Raw genomic sequence first — 21,992 nt, 5'->3', positions numbered from 1 at the left:
GGAGCACGGAGCCCGCGCATGTCGGGTGCAGGAGCACAGAGCTCACGCATGTCAATTGGGCGAGTGCTACCCAGGCCCTGATTCCCTGGCTGTGGGTACTAGGGCGTGGTGCATTGTTGCCTAGAGGTAGCCCTGGTTCTACCCACCCTGACACATTCATGGCATTGAGTAGGTCCCTAGTGCTCTGGCCCAGCTGGCGATGGTCCTTCCAAGTCTGGTGGCTTCACACACAGTGCAGCACGCGCTAGGTGAGTCTCGCTGGGCCTCACTGTCCTTCCACCCTCTCAGCCCACCTGGCATCTCCAGAGATGCCCACTCCGGGTCCCCAGCCTCAGCCATGCTCCTCACCCCTGCCAGGCTGGTCCCTGCCCACAGCCCCTGGCATCCCAGGCTCTCTCGGCTTGGCCTCCTCCTCCAGGATGCCTTCCCTAGGTCCCCTCAACTCGGCTCCATCCCAAGCTCTGGTGCCACCCTCACCAGCAGCCCATGCCTGCCGGGCCTCACTGGATGGGGTCGTTTTCAGTTCCCGGCCCCCCCGACAGTGGGATGAGCCATGACTGCATCTCATTCATTTCTGCCCGGCTGCACAGCTGGAGCTGGGTGCTGATTCATCTCTTCCCCGCTGCACAGCTGGAGCTGGGTGCTGATTCATCTCTGCCCGGCTGCACAGCTGGAGCTGGGTGCTGATTCATCTCTGCCCGGCTGCACAGCTGGAGCTGGGTGCTGATTCATCTCTGCCCGGCTGCACAGCTGGAGCTGGGTGCTGATTCATCTCTGCCCCTCTGTACACCCAGAGCTCAGTGCTGACTGAAAGAATTACCTCCAGAAATGCTTTGACATTATCCAGCCCTACCCAGAATCCAAATATCTGATGTGTTCAACCCAAATGACAAACGGGGGAGCGTTTGCATTGTGCCACGTGAATGATTAGACATTTAACTAGACAGAGGAGTCAGATAGACAGAGTGAGGCAGAAGGCCCAGCCATGCCTAAGGGTCCAGGGTCGCAGAACGAGTCCACAACTCCAGCTACAAATCACTCAGCCCCATAGCTTGACCTTTTCAAAAGAACACCGAAAGGAACTTCAAAGGAAATCCTGGAATAGTTAACAAAAAGTATAAGGAATTAACAACTTCATGTTCTTTTCTTCACTGCGATGACCTCTTTAAACAGCAGAGGCCACCAAGAGTTTCTCCGATGTGTTCCCTGAGTGCCACGGGGGAGACAGGGAGTGGGTTCCAAGGTCTGGACGGTGCAGAGAATGGGCTGTTGTCCTCAATCCTTGGTCCCCATCCCTTCTGCACACAGGGGAAGACAATGGGCACTCTCTGTTCTGTGTTCTGCATCTCTGTCTGCACAGAGGGGGATCTGTGACAGGGAAGGTGGGGGGAGCATTGGGGTGCAGAGCTCGCCAGAGAGCCAGAGACATCCATTCTGCAAATCCTCACAAGGCAAGGGCCTGGGAGGCGGCAGAACAGCAGAAAAAGAAAACAAATGGAAATTGCCAAAGCCAATTTCCATAGAAAATGTGAAGTGCTTTTATTGCATCAGCGTCCGGTGCCCAGCGCCTCTGCAGGCTGAGTGCTGACTCCCTGCTGGCTGTGCCCTGCCCCGCTAGGAGAGTCCCGGGCTGCGCAGGTGCACGTCTTGCTATCTGTGCCCGTCCAGGCTGTTTCTAGGTGACTCTGTGGCACTCTGTCCCCTCGGAGGGGACTGTCATGAAAGCACAAGGCCTGTAGTTCATTCCTCAGTCACAATGGAATTTGACGTTAGAGCCACACAGCACCACAGTGTCAGCAAGACTAAGACACCATGTGAACCACAGAACTACAGAGCGGTTTTAGGAGTAAACATGTTCCAAATAGCAACAGCTGTTGGGCAGCTATTTAGCTGGAAAGGGAACCATGCTTAACCTCATAACTCCCAGGAAATTCATCTCAAGGATAAGGGCAACTTTAGTTAAATAGATTTTGTATCAAGTTGTCCTGTATTATGACTCCAGCAGGGTCTGTTGTCTAAAACCAAAGAGAAAAAGTGACTGTTTTGGCTTCTGCATGTATTTGAAAGATGACACGACATGGCGATTTTGCTAATGGACAGGCTGTATCTTTTTGATAGATTACATTTTTTCTTAGATTGTGTATGTAAGGTCAATTACATTAGGACCGTTTGACGTTTCAGAGATTTTCCAAATTATGCCATGGAGGCAGAAGAAACTTTGAAGACTGTCCTGCAAAGGGTAACATCAAATTTTCAGAAAAACAAATGGCTTCACATTTTAATCTCACTCGTCTCTAAGCTTCTCCCCCCAACTGAGCTACTCAATCTGCTTGAAAGTCCAGGAAGCTCACACTGTCACACCCGAGCCTGTGATTTGATGGAGGGACGACAGCTCCCGAGATGTCTTTATGCGCACACAGGTGTTTAATGGGTGGAATAAATGTGTCAAGGTTGGAAGCCTGGTTTTGGGCAAATTACATTCTGGATCTGGAAATCACTGTGACAATTCTTCACAGGTATGTAGGCCACACGCCGAGTTGCTCAAGGATTAGCTATAAAGTCTGTGAACGTGCAAAATTATTTTGAAGTCTCCCACCGTCAGTGATAGCTGATACCTAAACTGTGTGACAATGTTCAATTCCAAGTTTAAAACTGACTTCATTTTACAGGCCTTGGGGGAAGAGGAGGCTGTGACATCCAGCCTGCACCATTCATAGAAGATGCTTTGTTCTATGTGATTCGGGAAGGTGTTTTATAAGCCTGGTGCTGTTTATTGTTTAGCATCTCTCACGGACAACTCTCTTTCAAACCCCATTTCTCAAGCGTATCCTAATTCGACACCACCTATTGGTTATGACTTAGGTGTTGACAGTCCTGTTTAGTGTCCAATTTTGATTCCTTTTCCTGATTCTTGTTTTTGGTTTTGTCTTTTGAAGGCCATATGTAAGTGCAAGGAAACATGCTGTATTCTAATGAGACTTAACATTTACATTCATTTTTTCAAGTGTTCATTTGATGTCCCTCCTACAATAAAAGTCTCATCTTTTTATGTGACACTTCTCTTCAGTCAGAGCACAGCTCTCCCTCACTTGCAGATATGAGGCAGCCGGGGTTTCCTCCAGGCGCCCTCACTGTAAGCTGTGAGGCTCCCCACAACTTTCTGTTGTAGGACATAGCACATTCTTGATGACTTATTTGTGTATTAACTTGATTAGGGGTTTGTACACCTATGTATATTAAGAGAACATGCTTAGAGGCAGAGTTTCTTATATAAAATCTATTCTTATTCCTCTTATAAGAAATCTTGACAATAAATTAAGAGATTAGGGAGTTTACATATTGCATACTATTATTAACAAATATTAAATATTTTCATTGTTAAAAGATTAATGATTAACCCCCAAAAGAGTAACCATCAGGAAAAAAAGTATTGGATTTGATATTCAATGATATTCAATTAAGGATTGTTATTCAATAAAATATCCCACCAAAAAATGCTAACAGTTATGTGGAAGAATATATTTAACATTTCTAAAATACATAAAATGGGAATATCTAAATCTACAAGAAATTATAAATCCACAGAAAACAACAAAGAAAAAATACAAAGAAGCTAAATGGGCTGGTCACAGAAGTGAGTGGTTAACCAATAAATGAAGGCACTTTCAGTCCCACAAGGTGGCAGAGAAATGCCAATTAAAACAAGAGATTTTAGTTTCCTATCTGACGGAGACAAATGGAAAAGGTGCATCAAAGCATGTGTTGGTGAGAACGTGTCAGGATGCTTTGTGCTGAGGGCCGCATGTGGAAACATGACTTGGCATCACAGTGTAGTTAGATAGGGATTATATCCAAGAGGCTTGGTGCATCCCAGAAAACCTTGCTGCCCTGTCACAGTGGAAAGCAACACTGGGAATCACCCATCGCAGTGGTCAGAACCTGAGTTCTAGCAAGCCCCCCTGCCACATGCTAACGTGCTCTGGAGTCCCATATAAACTTAAAAGGCAGCCTAGACCACAAGGACTGCAACTCCTGGGCAAGTCCTGGTGCTGTGCTGAGCTCAGAGTCAATGGACTGGGGGGACACATGACCCAGTGAGATATCAACCAGGGCAGCCAAGGGAGTGCTTGAGCAACCCCTTCTCCTACCCCAGGCAGCACAGCTCACAGCTCCTGAAGAGACTCCGTCCTTCCCCTGAGGAGGGAAGAGGGAAACCTGAGGAGGCCTTTGTCTTGCAACTTGGATACTCAGCCACAGTAGAATAGGGCACAGAGTCCTGAGGCCCTCATTCCAGGCCCTAGCTCCTGGATGACAATTCTAGACACACCCTGGGCCAGAAGGGAATCCAGTGCCTTGAAGAGAAGAACCCAGTCCTGGCAGGATTTGTCACCTGCTGACTAAAGAGCCCTTGGGCCCTGAATAATCAGCAGCGGTAGCCAGGTAATACATGCCGGAGGCCTTGGGTGAGACTCTAAGACATGCTGGCTTCAGGTGTGACCCAGCACATTCCAAGCTGTGATGGCTAAGAGGAGAGGCTCCTTCTGCTGGAGAAAAGGAGAGGGAAGAATACAGGCACTCTGTCTCAGTACCATCTTGGCCACAGTAGGGTAGAGCACCAAGCAGGCTCTTGGGGTCCCCAGTCCTAGGCCTTGGCTCCTGGAAAGCATTTCTGGACCTGCCCTGGGCCAAAGGGGAGCCCGCTGCCCTGAAAGGAGAGTTCTAGGCCTGGCAGCATTCATCACACACTGAATAAAGAGCCCCTCGGCCTTGAGTGAACACTGACAGTAGCCAGGCAGTACTCGCTGCAGGTTGGGAGCAATGGTGGCCACGGGGAGAGACTTCTCTACCTGTGAAAATGGGAGGGAAGGATCTTGTCTTGTGGCTTGGATGCCAGCTCAGCTGTAGTAGAATAAAGCACCAGCTAGATTCCTAAGGTTTCCAACTCTAGTCCCTGGCTCCCAGATGGTATCTCTGGACCTGCCCAGGGCTGGGGGAAACTCACAGCCCTAAGGGGAAGGAAAGAAGCCTGGTTGGCTGTGCCACCTGCTGATTGAGCAAATTAGGCAGTAGCTGGTCAGTGGTTACCATGGGCTTTGTGTGAGTACTGTACTGGCTTCAGGTATGACCCAGGACAATCCCAGTGGTGGTGACCAGAGGGATGCTTGTGTCACTCTTCCCCAAGCTACAGGCAGCTCTGCATGCAGAGAGAAGCTCCAGTTGTTTGGGAGAAAGTAAGGGAATAGAACAAGAATCTCTTCCTAATAATCCAGAGAATTCTTCTGGATCTTCCGCAAGACCACCAAGGCAGTACCCCTACAAGTTTGCAAGAGCCACAGCATGACTGGGCTTGGGGTGCCCCCTAAGATATGGCTGCAATGACTGAAAACTTAAATTCTAACACCCAAATCCCTTTGAATACCTGAAAGACCTTCCCAAGAAGGACAGGTACAAACAAGCCCAGACTGTGAACACTACAATAAATACTTAATTCTTCAGTGCCCAGACACTGATAAACATCCACAAGCATCAAGACCATCCATGAAAACATGACCTCACCAAACAAACTAAATCGTGCCACTGCACTCCAGCCTGGGCGACAGAGCTAGACCCCATCTCAGAAAAAAAAACAACAATTGTAAATATATATGCACCTGAAACTGGAGCACCTAGATATATAAAGCAAATATTATTCGAGCTAAAAGAGAGAGAGAAACTCAAACACAATAATAGCTGGGACCTCAGCACCCCGTTTTCAGCATCAGACAGCATCTAGACAGAAAATCAAAAAAGAAACATCGGACTTAATCTGCACTATAAGCCAAATGGATCTAATAGTTCTTTACAGAACATTTCACCCAAGAGCTGCAGAATACACATTCTTCTCTTCACCACATGAATCACTCTTAAGGATAGACGATATGCTGGCCACAAAATTAGTCTCAAAAAAATTTTTTTAATGAAATTATATCAAGTAACTTTTCTGATGACAATAGAATAAAACTAGAAATCAATAACAACAGGAATTTTGGAAATTATACAAACACATAGAAATTAAATATCTGCCTGAATAACCAGTGGGTCAATGAAAAAACTAACAAGGAAACTGAAAAATATCTTGAAACAAATAATAATGGAACAAAACATACCAAAACCTACGGGATACAGCAAAAGCAGTACTAAGAGGAAAGTGTATAGCTATAAGCACCTACATCAAAGAAGTAGAAAAACCTCAAATAAACAACCTCACAATGCCTCTTAAAGAACTAGAAAAGCAAAGCAAACCAAACTCAAAATTAATAGAAGAAAAGAATAAATATCAGAGCAGAAATACACGAAATTGAAATGAAGAAAACAATGAAAACATCAACAAAATGAAAAGTTTTTTACTTGCAAAGATAAAATCTACAAACCTTTGGCCAGACTAAGAAAAAAGGAAAGAAGACCCAAATAAATAAAATCAGAGATGAAAAAGGAGACATTTCAAACAATACTGCAGAAATTCAAAAGGTCTTTAGAGGCTACTATGAGCAACTATAGGCCAACAAATTGGAAAAGCTAGAAGAAATGGGCAAACTCCTAGACATATACAACTTACCAAGATTGAATCATGAAGAAATCCAAAACCCGACAGACCAATAACAAGTAACAAGAGTGAAGCCATAATAAAAAGTCCCAGCAAAGAAAAGCCCAGGACCCTGCCTCAACCTCCCAAGTAGCTGGGATTACAGTTGCCCACCGTCATGCCTGGCTAAGTTTTGTATCTTTAGTAGAAATGGGGTTTCACCATGTTGGCCAGGCTCTTCCCGAACTCCTGACTTCAAATGATCCACCCTCTTCGACCTCCCAAATGGCTTTTCTGCAGAATGTTACCAAACATTTAACAAAGAACTGATACCAATCTTCCTCAAACTATTCCAAAAATTAGAGGAGGAGGGAAAATTTCCAAACTCATTCTACAAGGCCAGTATTGCCCTGATACCAAAATCAGACAAAGACACATCAAAAAAAAAGAAACTACAGGCCAGTATCCCCAATGAACATTGATGCAAAAATCCTCAACAAAATACTAGCAAGCCAAATTGAATAATATATTAAAAAGACATTCAACATGACTAAAGGGGATTTATCCCAGGGATGCAAGGATGGTTTGTGATAGGCAAATCAATCAATGTGATATATCATTCAACAGAATGAAGGGCAAAAACCATATGATCATTTCAATTGATGCTTGAAAAGCATTTGATAAAATTCAACATCCTTCATGATAACAACTCTCAAAAAACTGGGTATAGATGGAAAATATCTCAACACAATAAAAGCCATAGATGACAGACACACAGTTAGTACCATATTACATGTGGAAAAACTGAAAGCCTTTCTCTGAAGATCTGGAACACGACAAAGATTCCCAATTTTTTTTGGTTTTTTTGAGATGGATTCTCACTCTGTTACCCAGGCTGGAGTACAATGGTGCAATCTCAGCTCACTGCAACCTCTGCCTCCTAGGTTCAAATAATTCTCCTGCCTCAACCTCCCAAGTAGCTTGCCCACTGCCATGCCTGGCTAAGTTTTGTATTTTTAGTAGAAATGGGGTTTCACCATGTCGGCCAGGCTGGTCTCAAACTCCTGACCTCAAATGATCCACCCTCTTCGACCTCCCAAAGTGGTGGAATTACAGGCATAAGCCACCACACCTGGCCAAGGATGACCACTTTCACCATTATTATTCAACATACTACTGAAGGTTCTTTCTTAGAGAAAGAAATAAAGGACATCCACAATGGAATGCAAAAAGTCAAATTCTCATTGTTTGCAGATGATATGACCTTACAATTGAGCTCTGGCAATGATGCAGCCGATCCATGTCATTACACATTTGTCCAACCCCATGGAACTCACAACACCAAGAGTGAGCCCTTATGTAAACTGTGTACTCTGGCTGGTGATGAGCTGTAGGTTCATTGATGTAAAAATGCCCCACTCTGGCAAGGGTGTTTACAGTGGGGTTTACACTATATGTGTTGGGGGCAGGCGACTTACGGCAACTCTGAACCTTCCTCTAAATTTAGCTGTGAGCCTAAAACTTGTCTGAAAAATAAAATCTTCTTTGGCTCATGATCAAAGAATGCTAAAAAGAATTTGATGTTTTATGATCTGCAGTTAATATCATAATACTATTATCAACCTTCCGCCCTTAAGACTTTACCAAGCACAAAACTGGACGCCGAAAATAAACAATGCTCTGCGTTCCAGACCCCCAGCCGCCATTTTCCTTCCCTCTCCTCCTGTCACTGGCTCGTCGCGGGACAACCTACTGTGTCCCTGTGGCCACCGCATTTGTTCTCTTAATCATCTGCTTTGTGAGCCTAGAAATGACAGTCGTGCATGTGAGAATGATACTTAGATTACAAACAAAGATGACGTGAGAACACAGGATGTTTGTGTGGCTTCTTGGAGCTGGGGACATCTGTTCCAGCAGCTAGAGGCTTGCTTCTCTGTGTCCTTACGGGCTCCTGGCTGCGAGTAAGTATTAGAGGACTCGGTGCCGCTCTTGCAGGCTGGACTCCCCTCCGCTTTATTTTACTGTGAGCTCATCGCCTCTGTCACTCTCTGTAAGCGTCTTAAGCGTGGGTGTCCCACTTTACGGAGTCATAAATCCTCTCACAGTGATTCACACAGGGACCTCACCTCAAGTACATTTTGAACTAGAAAGCTAAATTTGTGACAGGCAAAGTTACAAGAAGGAGATTTCAGCCAGATTTTTTTTTTTTTTTGAGACAGAGTCACTCTGTAACCCAGGCTGGAGGGCAGTGGTGCAATGTCAACTCACTGCAACCTCCACCCTCCAGGTTCAAGCGATTCTCCTGCCTCAGACCCCTGAGTAGCTGGGATTACAGGTGCGCACTTGCACCTGTCAGGATGGGCGGCTGAGGTCCTCAGGTGCTACAGAGTCTCTGCTTTCTCAGCCCACTGTGGCTTGGTCAGGCTGTTCACATTGCAGTTCCTGGGAACTGTTTGGGATTCTCTTACTATAAGAGGGTTTGTTTTCAATGCCTAAATGCCTTCTTTTATCCTACATGGGGTTTGTGACAAGCCACAGTCTCTTCGGGGTGATCCAAGTTAATAGCCACAAGTATCTTTGCCAGGAGAGCGTGTGGGGAGGACACCAACCACCTGGCGAGCTCCACACGGAGAGCAATCCTAAACGTGCTTAGATTCAGCCACCTGCTAGGAGGTCCTACAATAGCGTTTCTAACAGCGTGGCAGTGCGAGCACTCACCTCTGAATTCCCTGTTGAAACGCTCATCTCTGGCTGCATCCGGGATATAGCACGTGAGAATCTCTCATGCCAGGACACAGAATCCCTGTGTTTAAGGAGTAGCTGCAGTGACTCTTCCGGGCCCAGAGGCTGGACTCTGCCATGGCTGTCTCCACACAGCCGTCTCATTAGCACTCTGGGGACTGCTCTGATTCAGATTTTAGGAACATGAAGCTAAGAACGTTGATGAGGCTTAGTGGCGTGTCCCAGACTATACAGACAGCAGAAAACAGAGCTGCAATAATGAACTGTGATCGACCGCCAGCGTTTTACCTACTGAGTCACAACCATCAGTGAGGAGCGTGCTGTGGGGATTGATGACCGAGGCTCCACGACCCATTCCCGCCCTCCAGAGCTCTCAGGTGTGGGGATTGATGACCCAGGCTCCACGACCCATTCCCGCCCTCCAGAGCTCTCAGATGTGGGGATTGATGACCGAGGCTCCACGACCCACTCCCGCCCTCCAGAGCTCTCAGGTGTGGGGATTGATGACCGAGGCTCCACGACCCATTCCCGCCCTCCAGAGCTCTCAGGTGTGGGGATTGATGACCCAGGCTCCACGACCCACTCCCGCCCTCAGGAGCTCTCAGGTGTGGGGATTGATGACCCAGGCTCCACGACCCATTCCCGCCCTCCAGAGCTCTCAGATGTGGGGATTGATGACCCAGGCTCCACGACCCATTCCCGCCCTTCGGAGCTCTCAGGGAGCAGGCCTAGATGATGAATTCATCAGCCCGCAGCTGTGTGCATTCAACTGTTCAGTTTCTGCTGCTGAAGCGTTTGGACGCATCTTTAGGGCCTGAGAACACATTCTAAGGTGTTTGCCACACAGCGTGGCCCACCAGCAGCAGGGCCGCATCACTGTGTCAAGACCCTAGCGTGGCATGGTACACGGTGATGCCAGCAAGATGGGCTCTGAAGGGAAGGCCTTAACATGCCTCCTTCATGACCTCCGAGGAACTGAGCACAGTCAGCTCTTCTGTGCACAGATAGGTTTAATTGGGCTGGGCGCGGGCTCATGCCTGTAATTCTGGTACTTTGGGAGGCCAAGGCAGGCGGATCACTCGAGGTCAGGAGTTCCAGACCAGCCTGGCCAACGTGGTGAAATGCCATCTCTACCAAAAATACAAAAATTACCCAGGCATGATGGTGTGCACCTGTAATGTGAACTACTCGGGAGGCTGAGGCAGAGAATAGCTTGAACCCAGGAGGCGGAGGTTGCAGTGAGCCAAAACTGCACCAGTGCACTCCAGCCTGGGTGACAGAGTGAGACCCTGTCTAAAAAAAACTGGGGGTTGGGGGGAGACAAATAGCTTTCATTTGTCTGAAGAGGTGAAAAGTCCCCCTTTCTCACTGAGCAAGAATATTAGACTTCTGCAAATAGTTCTCACTTCTTTCTTTTGCCTCAATTTATAAGATTCATTGCCTCAGTCTAAAAGGCCCATGTGTTTCCTGGTGTTATATCAGGTTTCAAATATTCAAAATACTCAGCTAAGAAAACCATTCTCATTTATTATAAAAATCCTAAAGCTCAGCAGGGGAAAATGGTGACGCCATAGGAAAGTTCAAACAGAATTCTATTTCCACAGAAGAAAACACTATGAGAAAAACTAAGATAACAACTTCAGGTTGGAGAGCTTCTGTCTCCACTCTTTGCTTAGGAATATACTTTTAGCAACATTCCTTTTTTTGGGATGCAGCTCTGGGAGCTGCATCCTCCAGGAGTCCTGGTGCCCTGATACCGTGTTGGGGGTGGGGCTGAGTGCATCTGACCCCCTGGGGTTGGGGCTGAGTGCAACTGATACCCTGGGGTTGGGGCTGAGTGCATCTGACCCCCTGGGGTTGGGGCTGAGTGCAACTGATACCCTGGGGTTGGGGCTGAGTGCATCTGACCCCCTGGGGTTGGGGCTGAGTGCATCTGACCCCCTGGGGTGGGGGGCTGAGTGCATCTGACCCCCTGGGGTTGGGGCTGAGTGCAACTGATACCCTGGGGTGGGGCTGAGTGCATCTGACACCCTGGGGTTGGGGCTGAGTGCATCTGACCCCCTGGGGTGGGGACTCAGTGCATCTGACACCCTGGGGTGGGGGCTGAGTGCATGAAAAATAAAGATTTTAAGAGGAAAAATAATTTTTTCAAGACCCCTGACAAATGAACAATAACACTTGGTTCTGGCTCAAGTGCAAATTGTGTATAGAAACATTGGGCCTGCTGCAGTGGCTCACACCTTAATCCCAGTACTGTGGGAGGCTGAGGCAGGAAGACAGCTTAGGGCCAGGAGTCTGACACCAGCCTGGGCAACATAGTGAGACCCCATCGCTACCAGAACTAAAAACATTAGTTGACCATGGTGGCATGCACCTGTGGTCCCAGCTACTCAGGAGGCTGAGGCGGGAGGATCACTTGAGCCCAGGAGTTGGAGGCTGCAGTGAGTGGAGAGTGCACCACTGCCCTCCAGCCTGGGCGACAGAGGGAGAAACAGAGGGAGACCCCATCACAAAAAAAAGAAGCACACGAAAAAGAAAAAAGAAAAATGTTTGTGTCTACAGGTTTTCAACTCAAACTTTTCCTTCGTAGGAAGCCAGGTGAGGGTGGAGGAGGGGGTCTTCGGGTCAGAGGAAGAGAGAAGCCCAGGTGGCCCGATGGCTGGGCGTCATCATGGCCATGGCCTTATCTGCTCTGAGAGCGGGGTGGTGGCAACATGCAGGAGCACCAGGTCTCACCGCAGCGTTCACGCGGCCCACGCCTCAAGCACACGGGACGGGAAGGAGCGTCTTCCTCCCTCATCCTGGCTGCGCCTTCCATCGGCTCCAGACCGTTTTCTTCCTCAGCTGTCTCAGTGAAGACCCCAGGAGCTTGTGAGGCCCCTGTGTCCTTTTCCATTGCGGGTGCGGGGCTCGAGGCCACCCCTCCTGTGTCGAGCTGGGTTCAAGGCCCACACTTGGGCCTTGGGGTCGGCACTGGAGACGCTGGAGGCCACGGGGTCCTGAAGACCCCAGTGGTTAAATACGAGGCCCTGCCCGGTATTTAACATTCTAATCCGACCTCAGCCCAGTCTGAGGGCAGAGAGTGATCTCTAAGCTCCAACGGCTCAGAAACATGCAAAGGCACCTACCCCTGTGCTCCCCCAGGACATGGACTGGCCACGAGAGGACAGGTGCATCCCCGGGGAACGTGGCTCCAGGCCTGTTTCCATTGGGAGGAAATTTCTGAGGCTCCTGGACCTGGCCTCTCTGCAGCTCCTACCTCAGCCCCTTCTCCCCAGGGGAGGAGTGTGGGGAGCAGCCCTTCCCTCACATCTGGGCTCTCCCATGGGACCTGCCCCCCAGGAGCAGGGCTCTGTGCTCACTCACAGGGAGTTCTGGGAGCTGCATCCTCCAGGAGTCCTGGTGCCCTGATACCCTGTGGGGGGTTGGGGCTGAGTGCATCTGACCCCCTGGGGTTGGGGCTGAGTGCATCTGACACCCTGGGGTGGGGGCTGAGTGCATCTGACACCCTCGGGTTGAGGCTGAGTGCATCTGACACCCTGGGGTGGGGGCTGAGTGCATCTGACACCCTGGGGTGGGGGCTGAGTGCATCTGACCCCCTGGGGTTGGGGCTGAGTGCATCTGACACCCTGGGGTGGGGGCTGAGTGCATCTGACACCCTGGGGTGGGGGGCTGAGTGCATCTGACACCCTGGGGTGGGGTGCTGAGTGCATCTGACCCCCTGGGGTTGGGGCTGAGTGCATCTGACACCCTGGGGTGGGGGCTGAGTGCATCTGACACCCTGGGGTGGGGGCTGAGTGCATCTGACCCCCTGGGGTTGGGGCTGAGTGCATCTGACACCCTGGGGTGGGGGCTGAGTGCATCTGACACCCTGGGGTTGGGGGGTGAGTGCATCTGACACCCTGGGGTGGGGGCTGAGTGCAACTGATACCCTGGGGTGGGCCTGAGTGCATCTGACACCCTGGGGTGGGGGCTGAGTGCATCTGACCCCCTGGGGTTGGGGCTGAGTGCATCTGACACCCTGGGGTGGGGGCTGAGTGCATCTGACACCCTGGGGTGGGGGGGTGAGTGCATCTGACACCCTGGGGTGGGGGCTGAGTGCAACTGATACCCTGGGGTGGGCCTGAGTGCATCTGACACCCTGGGGTGGGGGCTGAGTGCATCTGACATCCTGGGGTGGGGGCTGAGTGCATATGACCCCCTGGGGTGCGGCTGAGTGCAAGTGACCCCCTGGGGTGCGGCTGAGTGCAAGTGACACCCTGGGGTGGGGCTGAGTGCATCTGACACCCTGGGGTGGGGGGTGAGTGCATCGGACACCCTGGGGTGGGGCTGAGTGCAAGTGACACCCTGGGGTGGGGCTGAGTGTATCTGACACCCTGGAGTGGGGGGGTGAGTGCATCGGACACCCTGGGGTGGGGGCTGAGTGCAACTGATACCCTGGGGTGGGCCTGAGTGCATCTGACACCCTGGGGTGGGGGCTGAGTGCCTCTGACATCCTGGGGTAGGGGCTGAGTGCATATGACCCCCTGGGGTGGGGCTGAGTGCATATGACCCCCTGGGGTGGGGGTTGAGTGCATATGACACCCTGGGGTGGGGGCTGAGTGTATCTGACCCCCTGGGGTGGTAGGATGTGTGCACTGACTCGGGTGGCCTTCACAAGCCCACGTGGCAACAAACCCAGCACCACTCTCTGGCACAACCCCTGCGGGTGAAGCAGTGGCTGTGAGTCCCACCTGCCTGGCTGCTGAGCCGTTTCTCAGTTCGTTCTTACCTGGGGGGTGGGCGGGAGGACATGTTCTACATTAGTTCCCCCAAGCCCCACTGCACCTGGGAAATTTCATGGAGGAGGTGCTGCCAGTGGAAGGGGACGGGACACCGGGGAAGACGTGGGATGGCCCTAATGCTCTTCCCTGCCCACCCTGGTACCTCCCGACCCACTCCAGGGGCAGGGGACTGTGCCTGACGGTCCTACTGACCACCTCTTTCATTTTCTGTACTTTGTGATGTTTTGGCATCTTACAGAGCTTGCTGGCCTGGCCAGGGACAGGTTGTCCTCCTGAGTCAGCTCATTCTTAGAGATGGGAAGGGCTTGGCTGGGAGCTCATGGCCAGACCAATCGGCCGGAGTCCACACCCCCAAACCCTCCTCAGCTACTCTCACACACAAGCCCTGCCCTGTATCACCCCTGGGCCCGGTACCAGGCAACTGGAGACCACCGTGATAGCACAAAGCCCACTGGATGGACACAAACCAGTGCAGCGAAGCAGCTCCCCCGACCTGCCTTCCCTGGGAACCACAGTCTAGGCGCTGGCCTCAGCTTCCACATGCTCCTGTGGGACCCATCCTGGTGTGTGTTCCCGAGGCCCTGGTGGTGTGCCGTGATCCCCCGCTGGGACCCGTGAGCAGACCGAGGAATCCAGGGCACCTGGGAGTGGGAACGGACACCCCAACTTAGAACCTCTGTGCCAGGGGAGCTTCAGGAGCTGGTGAGGGCAGTTCCTCACTTAAAGGGCAGGAGGTGTCAGCCCGGGGTCCCGCAGGCAGAGCTATGCTCCCTGATTCACAGGAGAAAAAGCCGCATCTGATGCTCGCTGTGGAGAAAGAGAAAAGCACTCCGGGCACATCAGGAGGACTGGCACTTTCTGCGTGATTTATTTCATCTCGGCATGAACTGACAAACATAACGAGGCTCTGCACTATTTATGCCCAGGATTTTAAAACTCAAGCATTAATAAATACATTAACTACACAGATCACAACAGCTGCCCTGAACTTGGCCTTCAACAGGTGTAGTTTACCTTTAATAAATGGTAACATTTGAGAATCGCTTAGAGCTTGAACAGGCTTTGGAGGAGCTTTGATCTCACATGAGAACCCGTCTCCTGTTTCATATGCGTTCAATCCAAATCCATCCACTTGGCCTGTCTGAAGCACTTGCCAGCACAGTGTCTGTGCCAGGTGCCTGAAGGCTGCACAGTCCAGGCTTCCTCCCGGATGTGGAAAACGTGGAAATGATGTGGCCACTGAAAGAAATTCACGACAACTGAAACAACTGCAGATTTCCATTTTCAGCTCGTGTTTTCTTATGAACAATAACATTGCAGAAGGGGAAATATCAGAAAGTTGACGGATTTTTAACCCAAAAATAGAACTTTTTGTAAGCTAGGAAAGCATCTAAAATTAACAAGAATACAAAAATGCACTTTTGTTTACATTTGCTCTATTTAGATCTTACAAGACATTATGTCTTGAATCTATCCTGACTTCAGGAAAAGACAAAAGAACGTTGAAAACATCCTATTTCCAAATCGTTTACAGGAAGTTACCTAAGAGACTGACAGATTCAACGGCTGCTACCAGAATCACTGAAGTGACACCAAAAATTAGCAGAAACAGAGCAGATGATTAATCTCTTACTTATTTGTAGCCAAACTTATACAGTCACGAGTTTTAGTTAAGTAGCCAAAGAATTTCCACAACATTCATTTTCTTACAGGAGAAGTCGGTGCCTCCACAGACTCAGAAACCAAATCCCAAAGTTCCAAATCCAGCTCTACAAAGCTGCAGGAAGCAGTGCGGAGTGGAGGGCTGTTCCCAAGAGGAAAAATAAAACTGGAAGGAAAAGGAGGAAGGCTCAAGCTCATTCCTCTGCATCTCAAATGAACCTTGATTGGCAATACAGAAGGGATTGCTGTCAACTAAGCAAAAGGTCAGGCTTCCATGCATAACATTTTCCCCAAAAGACACCACTGCCTTTTCAGACATTTGGAAAGGCCCCTGCGTATGGGTTAATTTCATGAGTCAGACATTTGGAAACTCCCCGGCATACGGGTTAATTTCATGAGGAGTGTGGACAGCTGTCATCAAGGCAATAGCCTCATCTAACTATTTTAATGGGTGGATGACCAGGAATATTTTTGCATCAACCTTTTTCCTACACAGTGTTGGACGCAGACTTAGAACACCACTTTGAATTGGAAAAGACCCTACCTGGGGCATCAGCCATTGCCAGGCAGTCTCAGCAATGCCTCTGCCCTCCCTGCAGCAGTCCCAAAATGAAAGCCACACCTTGGAGGGGGTGGCTTTTCTGTTTCATGGGTGCAAACCCTAGCGGCTCCACACCCCAGGGACTGGCCCCCAGAAAGCAAAAACACTGCTCATGGCGTGGCAGGTCCTCTAGTATGTATTTTTATGTGATATCACTATTCAGAAATGTGGTGTATACTATTCTATAAATTTCCGCAATAGGTTGGCTGGACATCCTTCAATGGTGGGTATTAATTCCTCTTATTCTTTATGTTTCTTAGTGCATTTTGTTGTGAGGTGACAGGGAGTACCTGGGGCTTTGCTGTCGCGCCCCACAGGAAGCTGTGCTACATCTAGTGTGGGCATTCCTTCACTAAATGAAACGCTGGAAAGTGACAGGACCCGCACAGGACTGTGCAACCGCCCCCACCCAACATCCCCACTTCTCATATCCTCTTCCGGGGACAGTGTTACTCTGGAAGCCTAATTTCAATATTTCATTTTCAAACAATAAACATTACAGGAATGATTTCACAAGTAAAATCACAGTGATAACAGCATATGAGTTTGATATTTAAGGACTGAAAATATTAGCCTGGTCCTGGTCCCATTTCATATAAAAATTTCTACCATTAATAAAATTCTAGAGGAAAAGGCAGGACAGTGTGAATGGTACATTGCTTAAAATGAACATTATTTGTTTCCTTTTGCTGTAAATACTGTTTCTACAACCATTTCTCCAGTATACTCCTATAAAAGGCCAATCAAGTCAGGCGATATAAAGTCTGTTTTTCTTTCCCAAGATGATTAACCAAGTTGCCAAGCTATCCCCTCAGTTCATCAGTAACCATGGGCAAGCAGACACGTCCCCAGAACATACCCTAACCCAGATCATAAATTCCAGCCCCCGAGTCATGCATAAGGTTCAAGCTGATCACTTCTAAACACACTTAACTGAGAACTCTCGTAACCACAGACTCTTTAAAAAGCATAACCTATTTTTCAATTACCCACTGATTTCTACAGAGATGGCAGTTCCCATTACTGGATTAACAAATAATATTAAAGTAGGCATGATTTCAACTAGTTACGTTCCAGTAACTTTTCCTCTTACAGTAAGAACATGGGTTGGATTCGGAGTTCAAATGTTCGCCTCTATTTGTGAGCATGGATCTCACCCTCAAAGTCATAATAGTAAGTCCTCTGTATACACACTTGAAAAGTAAAATGTTAAATGAGAAACGACCCAACTGATTAGTTTTTAATCCTCATACCCTGTCAATGCAGTGAGCCTCATGTTAATTCTATTAGGGTATTTTGGAACTCAATTCAATACAATTAATTACATGCAGTTTACTTGCTAATCTACGGTGATAAGCACGTCACTTCCTTGTTATAAATCTATGCCCACTGTCACTCGGCCACACTTTCTTAGAATACTGATTGTAAAAATTAATCTCCCTCATCAGAACTACACGATCCATATTGAAAACATCATAAACAGTGGGTTTAAAATGTACCTACACTTTTTTTTATAGAACTGTCAAAACAAAATGATTTTCCCCGTTTTTTAGGAATAATATTTTATCTCGTTCCAGAATATGAAAGCGGCTGGGCATACAGAGTGGGCTATCAAAGATTGCTTTTTAGATAGACAAGCACCCTGGTAAGTTTTTCCTACTTATGATGTGCTGTTTGGTCACATTTAGCCACTGAAGACTTAAAATTTAAATAATGGTAAATCATCGCTACATCAGTTAACATCCTTTAAACTGAAAATATGAAAGCCCCCTCGGTCCAACAGTGAGACGGAGCTGCTCTAGGCATGTGAGTTTGAGTAGCGATGGTGTGGGGAAGGAAATAATTCCAATGCATATTGAACAAGAAACCTTACTGGTAATCAAAGATTTTACCTTTAATGCTTATTAAATTACTCTTTTTGGAGTTGAGCCAACCAAAGCGAGCACATGGTACGAAATTTTCGACTAAATCAGAAAGAGCTTTACTTATCAGTTATAATTTTAAATCTCAAGCCAAAAAAAAAAGGCGTGACCCTTTCTGCGTGCTTCCCCCGATAGTTCGCGGCGACCTACTTGAGGGTCCCAGGCTCCTGCGCACAGCCTCGGTGCTCTGCGGGGTTCGGGACACCCCGGGGCCGGCTGCAGGCTGCCTCAGGAACCCCCATTGTACCCTGAGGCTGACCCTTTGGATCCCACAGCCTTCTCTGTGTCCTGTGTCCTGTCTGTCAAGGGACCCATCCGCACACTTCCTGGGTCTCAAGGCATCGACCCCCAGAAGCAAAGACAAGCAAAAGGAAAGCAAAGCGGAAGCGGCCCTGACAGCGTCCTCGGGGCTCCTTCGAAGCGTCCAAACCACCAGCGTGGCCAGCGGCCCCGACTCCCCCACCACGTCCTCCTCCGCGGGCCCAAAGGGACCTGGGCCCCGCAGACCTCTGCCGAGGGAGACGCCCGCCGACCCCGCCGGCCTACGCGGCGCCCTGCTCCCCTCGGGGCGGCTTCTCAGGCAGGCTGAGAGCGAACGGGATGAGCACACCCCGGACGTCCAAGGGGGCGCCCAGCGCCTCGAAGCCGCCGCCCTGGCCTGCGTCGCCGCCGGCCTCGCCTTCCCGGACAGGCTGGAAGCGCCAAGTGCCCGCGCGGCTCACGCAGTAGATGGCACCGTCCAGGGCGGCGCAGCGGAAGGGCTGCAGGCCCGTGGGGCCGCCGGGGGGGCGGAGGGGCGCGACGCACGGGCTCCACTGCTTGGCCAGGCAGTGGTATCGGGACACGCTGACCCCGCTCGGCCCCGCCGCCTGCGCCTCGCCGCGGCTGCCGCTCAGGTCGAAGCGGTAGATGAAGCCGTCGAGAGCCACCATGTCGGCCGAGCGCTCGCGGCTGCTGCTGCACGGGCACTCCTGCCACTCGTCGCGCCGCGGGTCATACTTGAGCAGGCGGTAGAAGAGCGAGCCCCCGGACACGTAGATCTCGCCGTGGCAGGTGGTGGCCTCATGCGCCACGGCGAAGGCGCCCCGGGGCAGCGGCGCCACGGGGGCCCAGCGGTCGGCGCGCGGGTCGTAGCGCTCCACGCTGAGCAGGCACTCGCCGCCCACGGCGTAGAGGTGACCGTCCAGGGCCAGCAGCCGCAGCTGCGAGCGCGCCTGGCGCAAGGGCCTCACGGCGCTCCAGCTGTCTGTGGCCGGGTTGTAGCAGAAGACCTGGTCGGACGGGCGCGCCCGGCCGTCGGGGCCCGCGGGCGCCACGCCGCCCGCCACGAAGAGGTAGTTGTAGAGGACGCACAGGCCGCAGCCCCGCGCCGGCGCGCCCTCGGGCAGCCGCGTCAGCTCGCGCCACTCTCCGGCCGCCGCGTGGAAGCAGTAGACGGCCGCGTCCCCGCGCGCGTCCGCGTCCCCCGAGGGGCTCTGAGGCCGGCTGCCAGCGCGCTCCCCCGCCGGCCCGAGCGCCGCGGCCAAGAGGTGGGCGCGGCCGGCGCGCAGGCGGCGGCGCAGCAGCAGGTCCCGCTCGGCGCCCGACAGGCGGCCGAACACGGCGGGCTCGCGCAACACCTCCAGATAGTGGTCGCTCATGAAGCAGTAGGCGGCGTCGCGCAGCTCGTTCAGCCGCTGCCGCTTGGCCGCGCTCAGGACCTCGTAGCAGTTGGCCAGGCTCAGCTGCGGCCCCACGGCGTCGGTGGCGCGCTGCGCGGCGCCGGGCAGCTGCAGGCGGCGCGCGCCGGCCACCACCTCGGCCACGTTGTCGGGCCGCACGCCCGCCATACGCCCGCTGTAGGCGTCGGCCAGGAGCAGCCGCAGCGCCGTCAGGCTCACTCCCTGCACCCGCAGCACGTCCCGCGACGCGCGCGCGCGGAAGTAGTCGCTGCGCGCCGCCAGCACCGCCTTGTGCGCGCGCAGCCGGCGCCCCGACACCTCCAGCACCAGGTCCGGCTCCCCGTACACCGCCCCGAACCCCGGGGGTACGGGCGCGGGCTCCCCGGGCTCCTCGGGGGACGCGGGGTCCTCAAGCCAAACGCGCGGTTCGGGGGACGGCGCCGCGGGCTCTTCCGGGCACGCGCGCTCCTCGGGGGACGCGAGCTCCTCCGGGGACGCGGCGCCCGCGCTGCCGGCCTCCCACTGCCGCTCCACCACCCGCGGGCCACCGCTGGAGGGCGGGGAGGTGGCCGCGCCTTCCGCCGCTGAGGCGAGGGACTGCGGCGGGGACTCTTCCCCGGAGCTGAAGCACAGGGACGCGCCGAGACTGCAGGGTGTCTGCGCCGGGGACGCGGCGCCCTCGCTCTCCCCCGCAGCCCCGGGCTCAGTCCCTGGGTAGAGGACGCAGGGGGCCACCGCGTGCTCCATGGCCAGGCTGTGCTGCGCCCGCGCGCCCCCGGTTCCGCAGCCTGCAGGTCTGGCCAAGGTCGAGCGTTACTGCGGGGTTTCCAGCCTCACAGCTTTTCCTGGCACGCGATCAGATTTCACTTCTGTGTGTCCACGCTTTTTTGTTGTGTGTGTGAAGGGGGGACTCTCACACGCTGCTCCCCCGCCTCGCCTTTGCCCTCTCCTCTCCAGAGAGGAGGGGTGTGTCCAACTTGCTGAACTTCTGAACCCCAGCCACTTTAAATCTGCCCAGAAAGTCTTGGTGAATGGATCTCCAGCTGGCGCCAAGACCGCGTCAGCCAACATCCAGCACTGACTGGAGCTGCAGTTGACTGCGGTTGTTTCTGCAGCCCGGGTGACCAGGTGTCTCTCTCTGCAGCCTGAGTGGCTAGCTGTCCCTCTTTGCAACGCTGGCTGACCAGGTGTCTCTCTGCAGTACCGGATAACCAGGTATCGGGTGCGCCCTCGCTCTCAGAAGTCCGTGCTCACCCACTCACTTCACATTCTGTCATATCACCGCGCCCCCAGAACACAGAAAGTTGAGACCGGCTGTGGCCCCAACTTCAGAGCCTGGATTTAACACCATGTCTTGAAGAGAGTCCCCCTGTGGGCTCTCCTTCTCTGTGGCTCCCACTTGTGGCTACACAACTGCAAGGTCACGGGGAGGACACTGGTCCTGTGTGCTGATCTCAGGAGCTCTCCCCGTGTGTCGGCATCCACGCCTCCTCATATACGGAGTCATCCGTAATTCACTGCCAGGGGGATGTTAGGAGAAGCCCCTGTGCTCCTGGAGGCTGTCCTCGCTCACCGGGCAGGACCCTTCCTCTGCAGCTTCCTTTGCTGGGATATCAGGTGTTTCCGTGTCCTCTCACCACACTCTTGTTCCTGTTTATAGGACAAAAAGAGAGGATATTTGTGCGTTTTTCAGTAAGGTTATTTCGTGTCAGCGGAGTCTACCACCCTTCCCTCTCCAACGTTCAGATTACAGAATTCAGTTTTGGTTGTAAAGGGGTTGTGATTTTTCTCTGCTGGAGAGTTTGATGAATAGGACATGCAGAATTATTTAGGAATTTTTTAAAGTACCCTCTTGATATTCCTCTCCTGATTTTGAGGACTCAGGAGAGTCCAGTTCAAGCAATTGGCACCACCAAACATTAAGGCCTGACACGCATTGGTTGAACCATATGACGTTGCTAGTTCTGGAGGTCAAAAGCAGTTGAGTATCAACAATTAACTGTTTTCAACATAAAAAGTGTAAGTAGCATGAAGAACTCCTTTTAGTGAGAAAGCACG

General features: G+C 51.6%; 2 protein-coding genes across 2 annotated transcripts in view; both read right to left on the bottom strand.

Moving 5' to 3' along the window:
* MYOM2 (myomesin 2) overlaps positions 1–21,992 on the bottom strand; it is a 178,365-nt gene that overhangs the window by 130,517 nt on the left and 25,856 nt on the right. The gene's annotated exons all lie outside the window — the stretch shown is intronic.
* The window catches only part of KBTBD11 (kelch repeat and BTB domain containing 11), a 32,923-nt gene continuing 25,865 nt past the window's right edge, over positions 14,935–21,992 (bottom strand). Inside the window, exon 2 of the mRNA XM_034965561.3 lies at positions 14,935–21,584. Within this exon, the coding sequence (XP_034821452.3) occupies positions 18,816–20,681 (1,866 nt within the window). The 5' untranslated portion in view covers positions 20,682–21,584 and the 3' untranslated portion in view covers positions 14,935–18,815. The remainder of the gene's footprint in view (positions 21,585–21,992) is intronic.

Source organism: Pan paniscus, chromosome 7 (assembly GCF_029289425.2).
Source record: "Pan paniscus chromosome 7, NHGRI_mPanPan1-v2.0_pri, whole genome shotgun sequence".
In the NCBI taxonomy this organism is placed as follows: domain Eukaryota; kingdom Metazoa; phylum Chordata; class Mammalia; order Primates; family Hominidae; genus Pan; species Pan paniscus.
The sequence above is the reverse complement of the archived record's forward strand: the minus strand, read 5'-3'. Positions and strand labels throughout refer to the sequence as shown.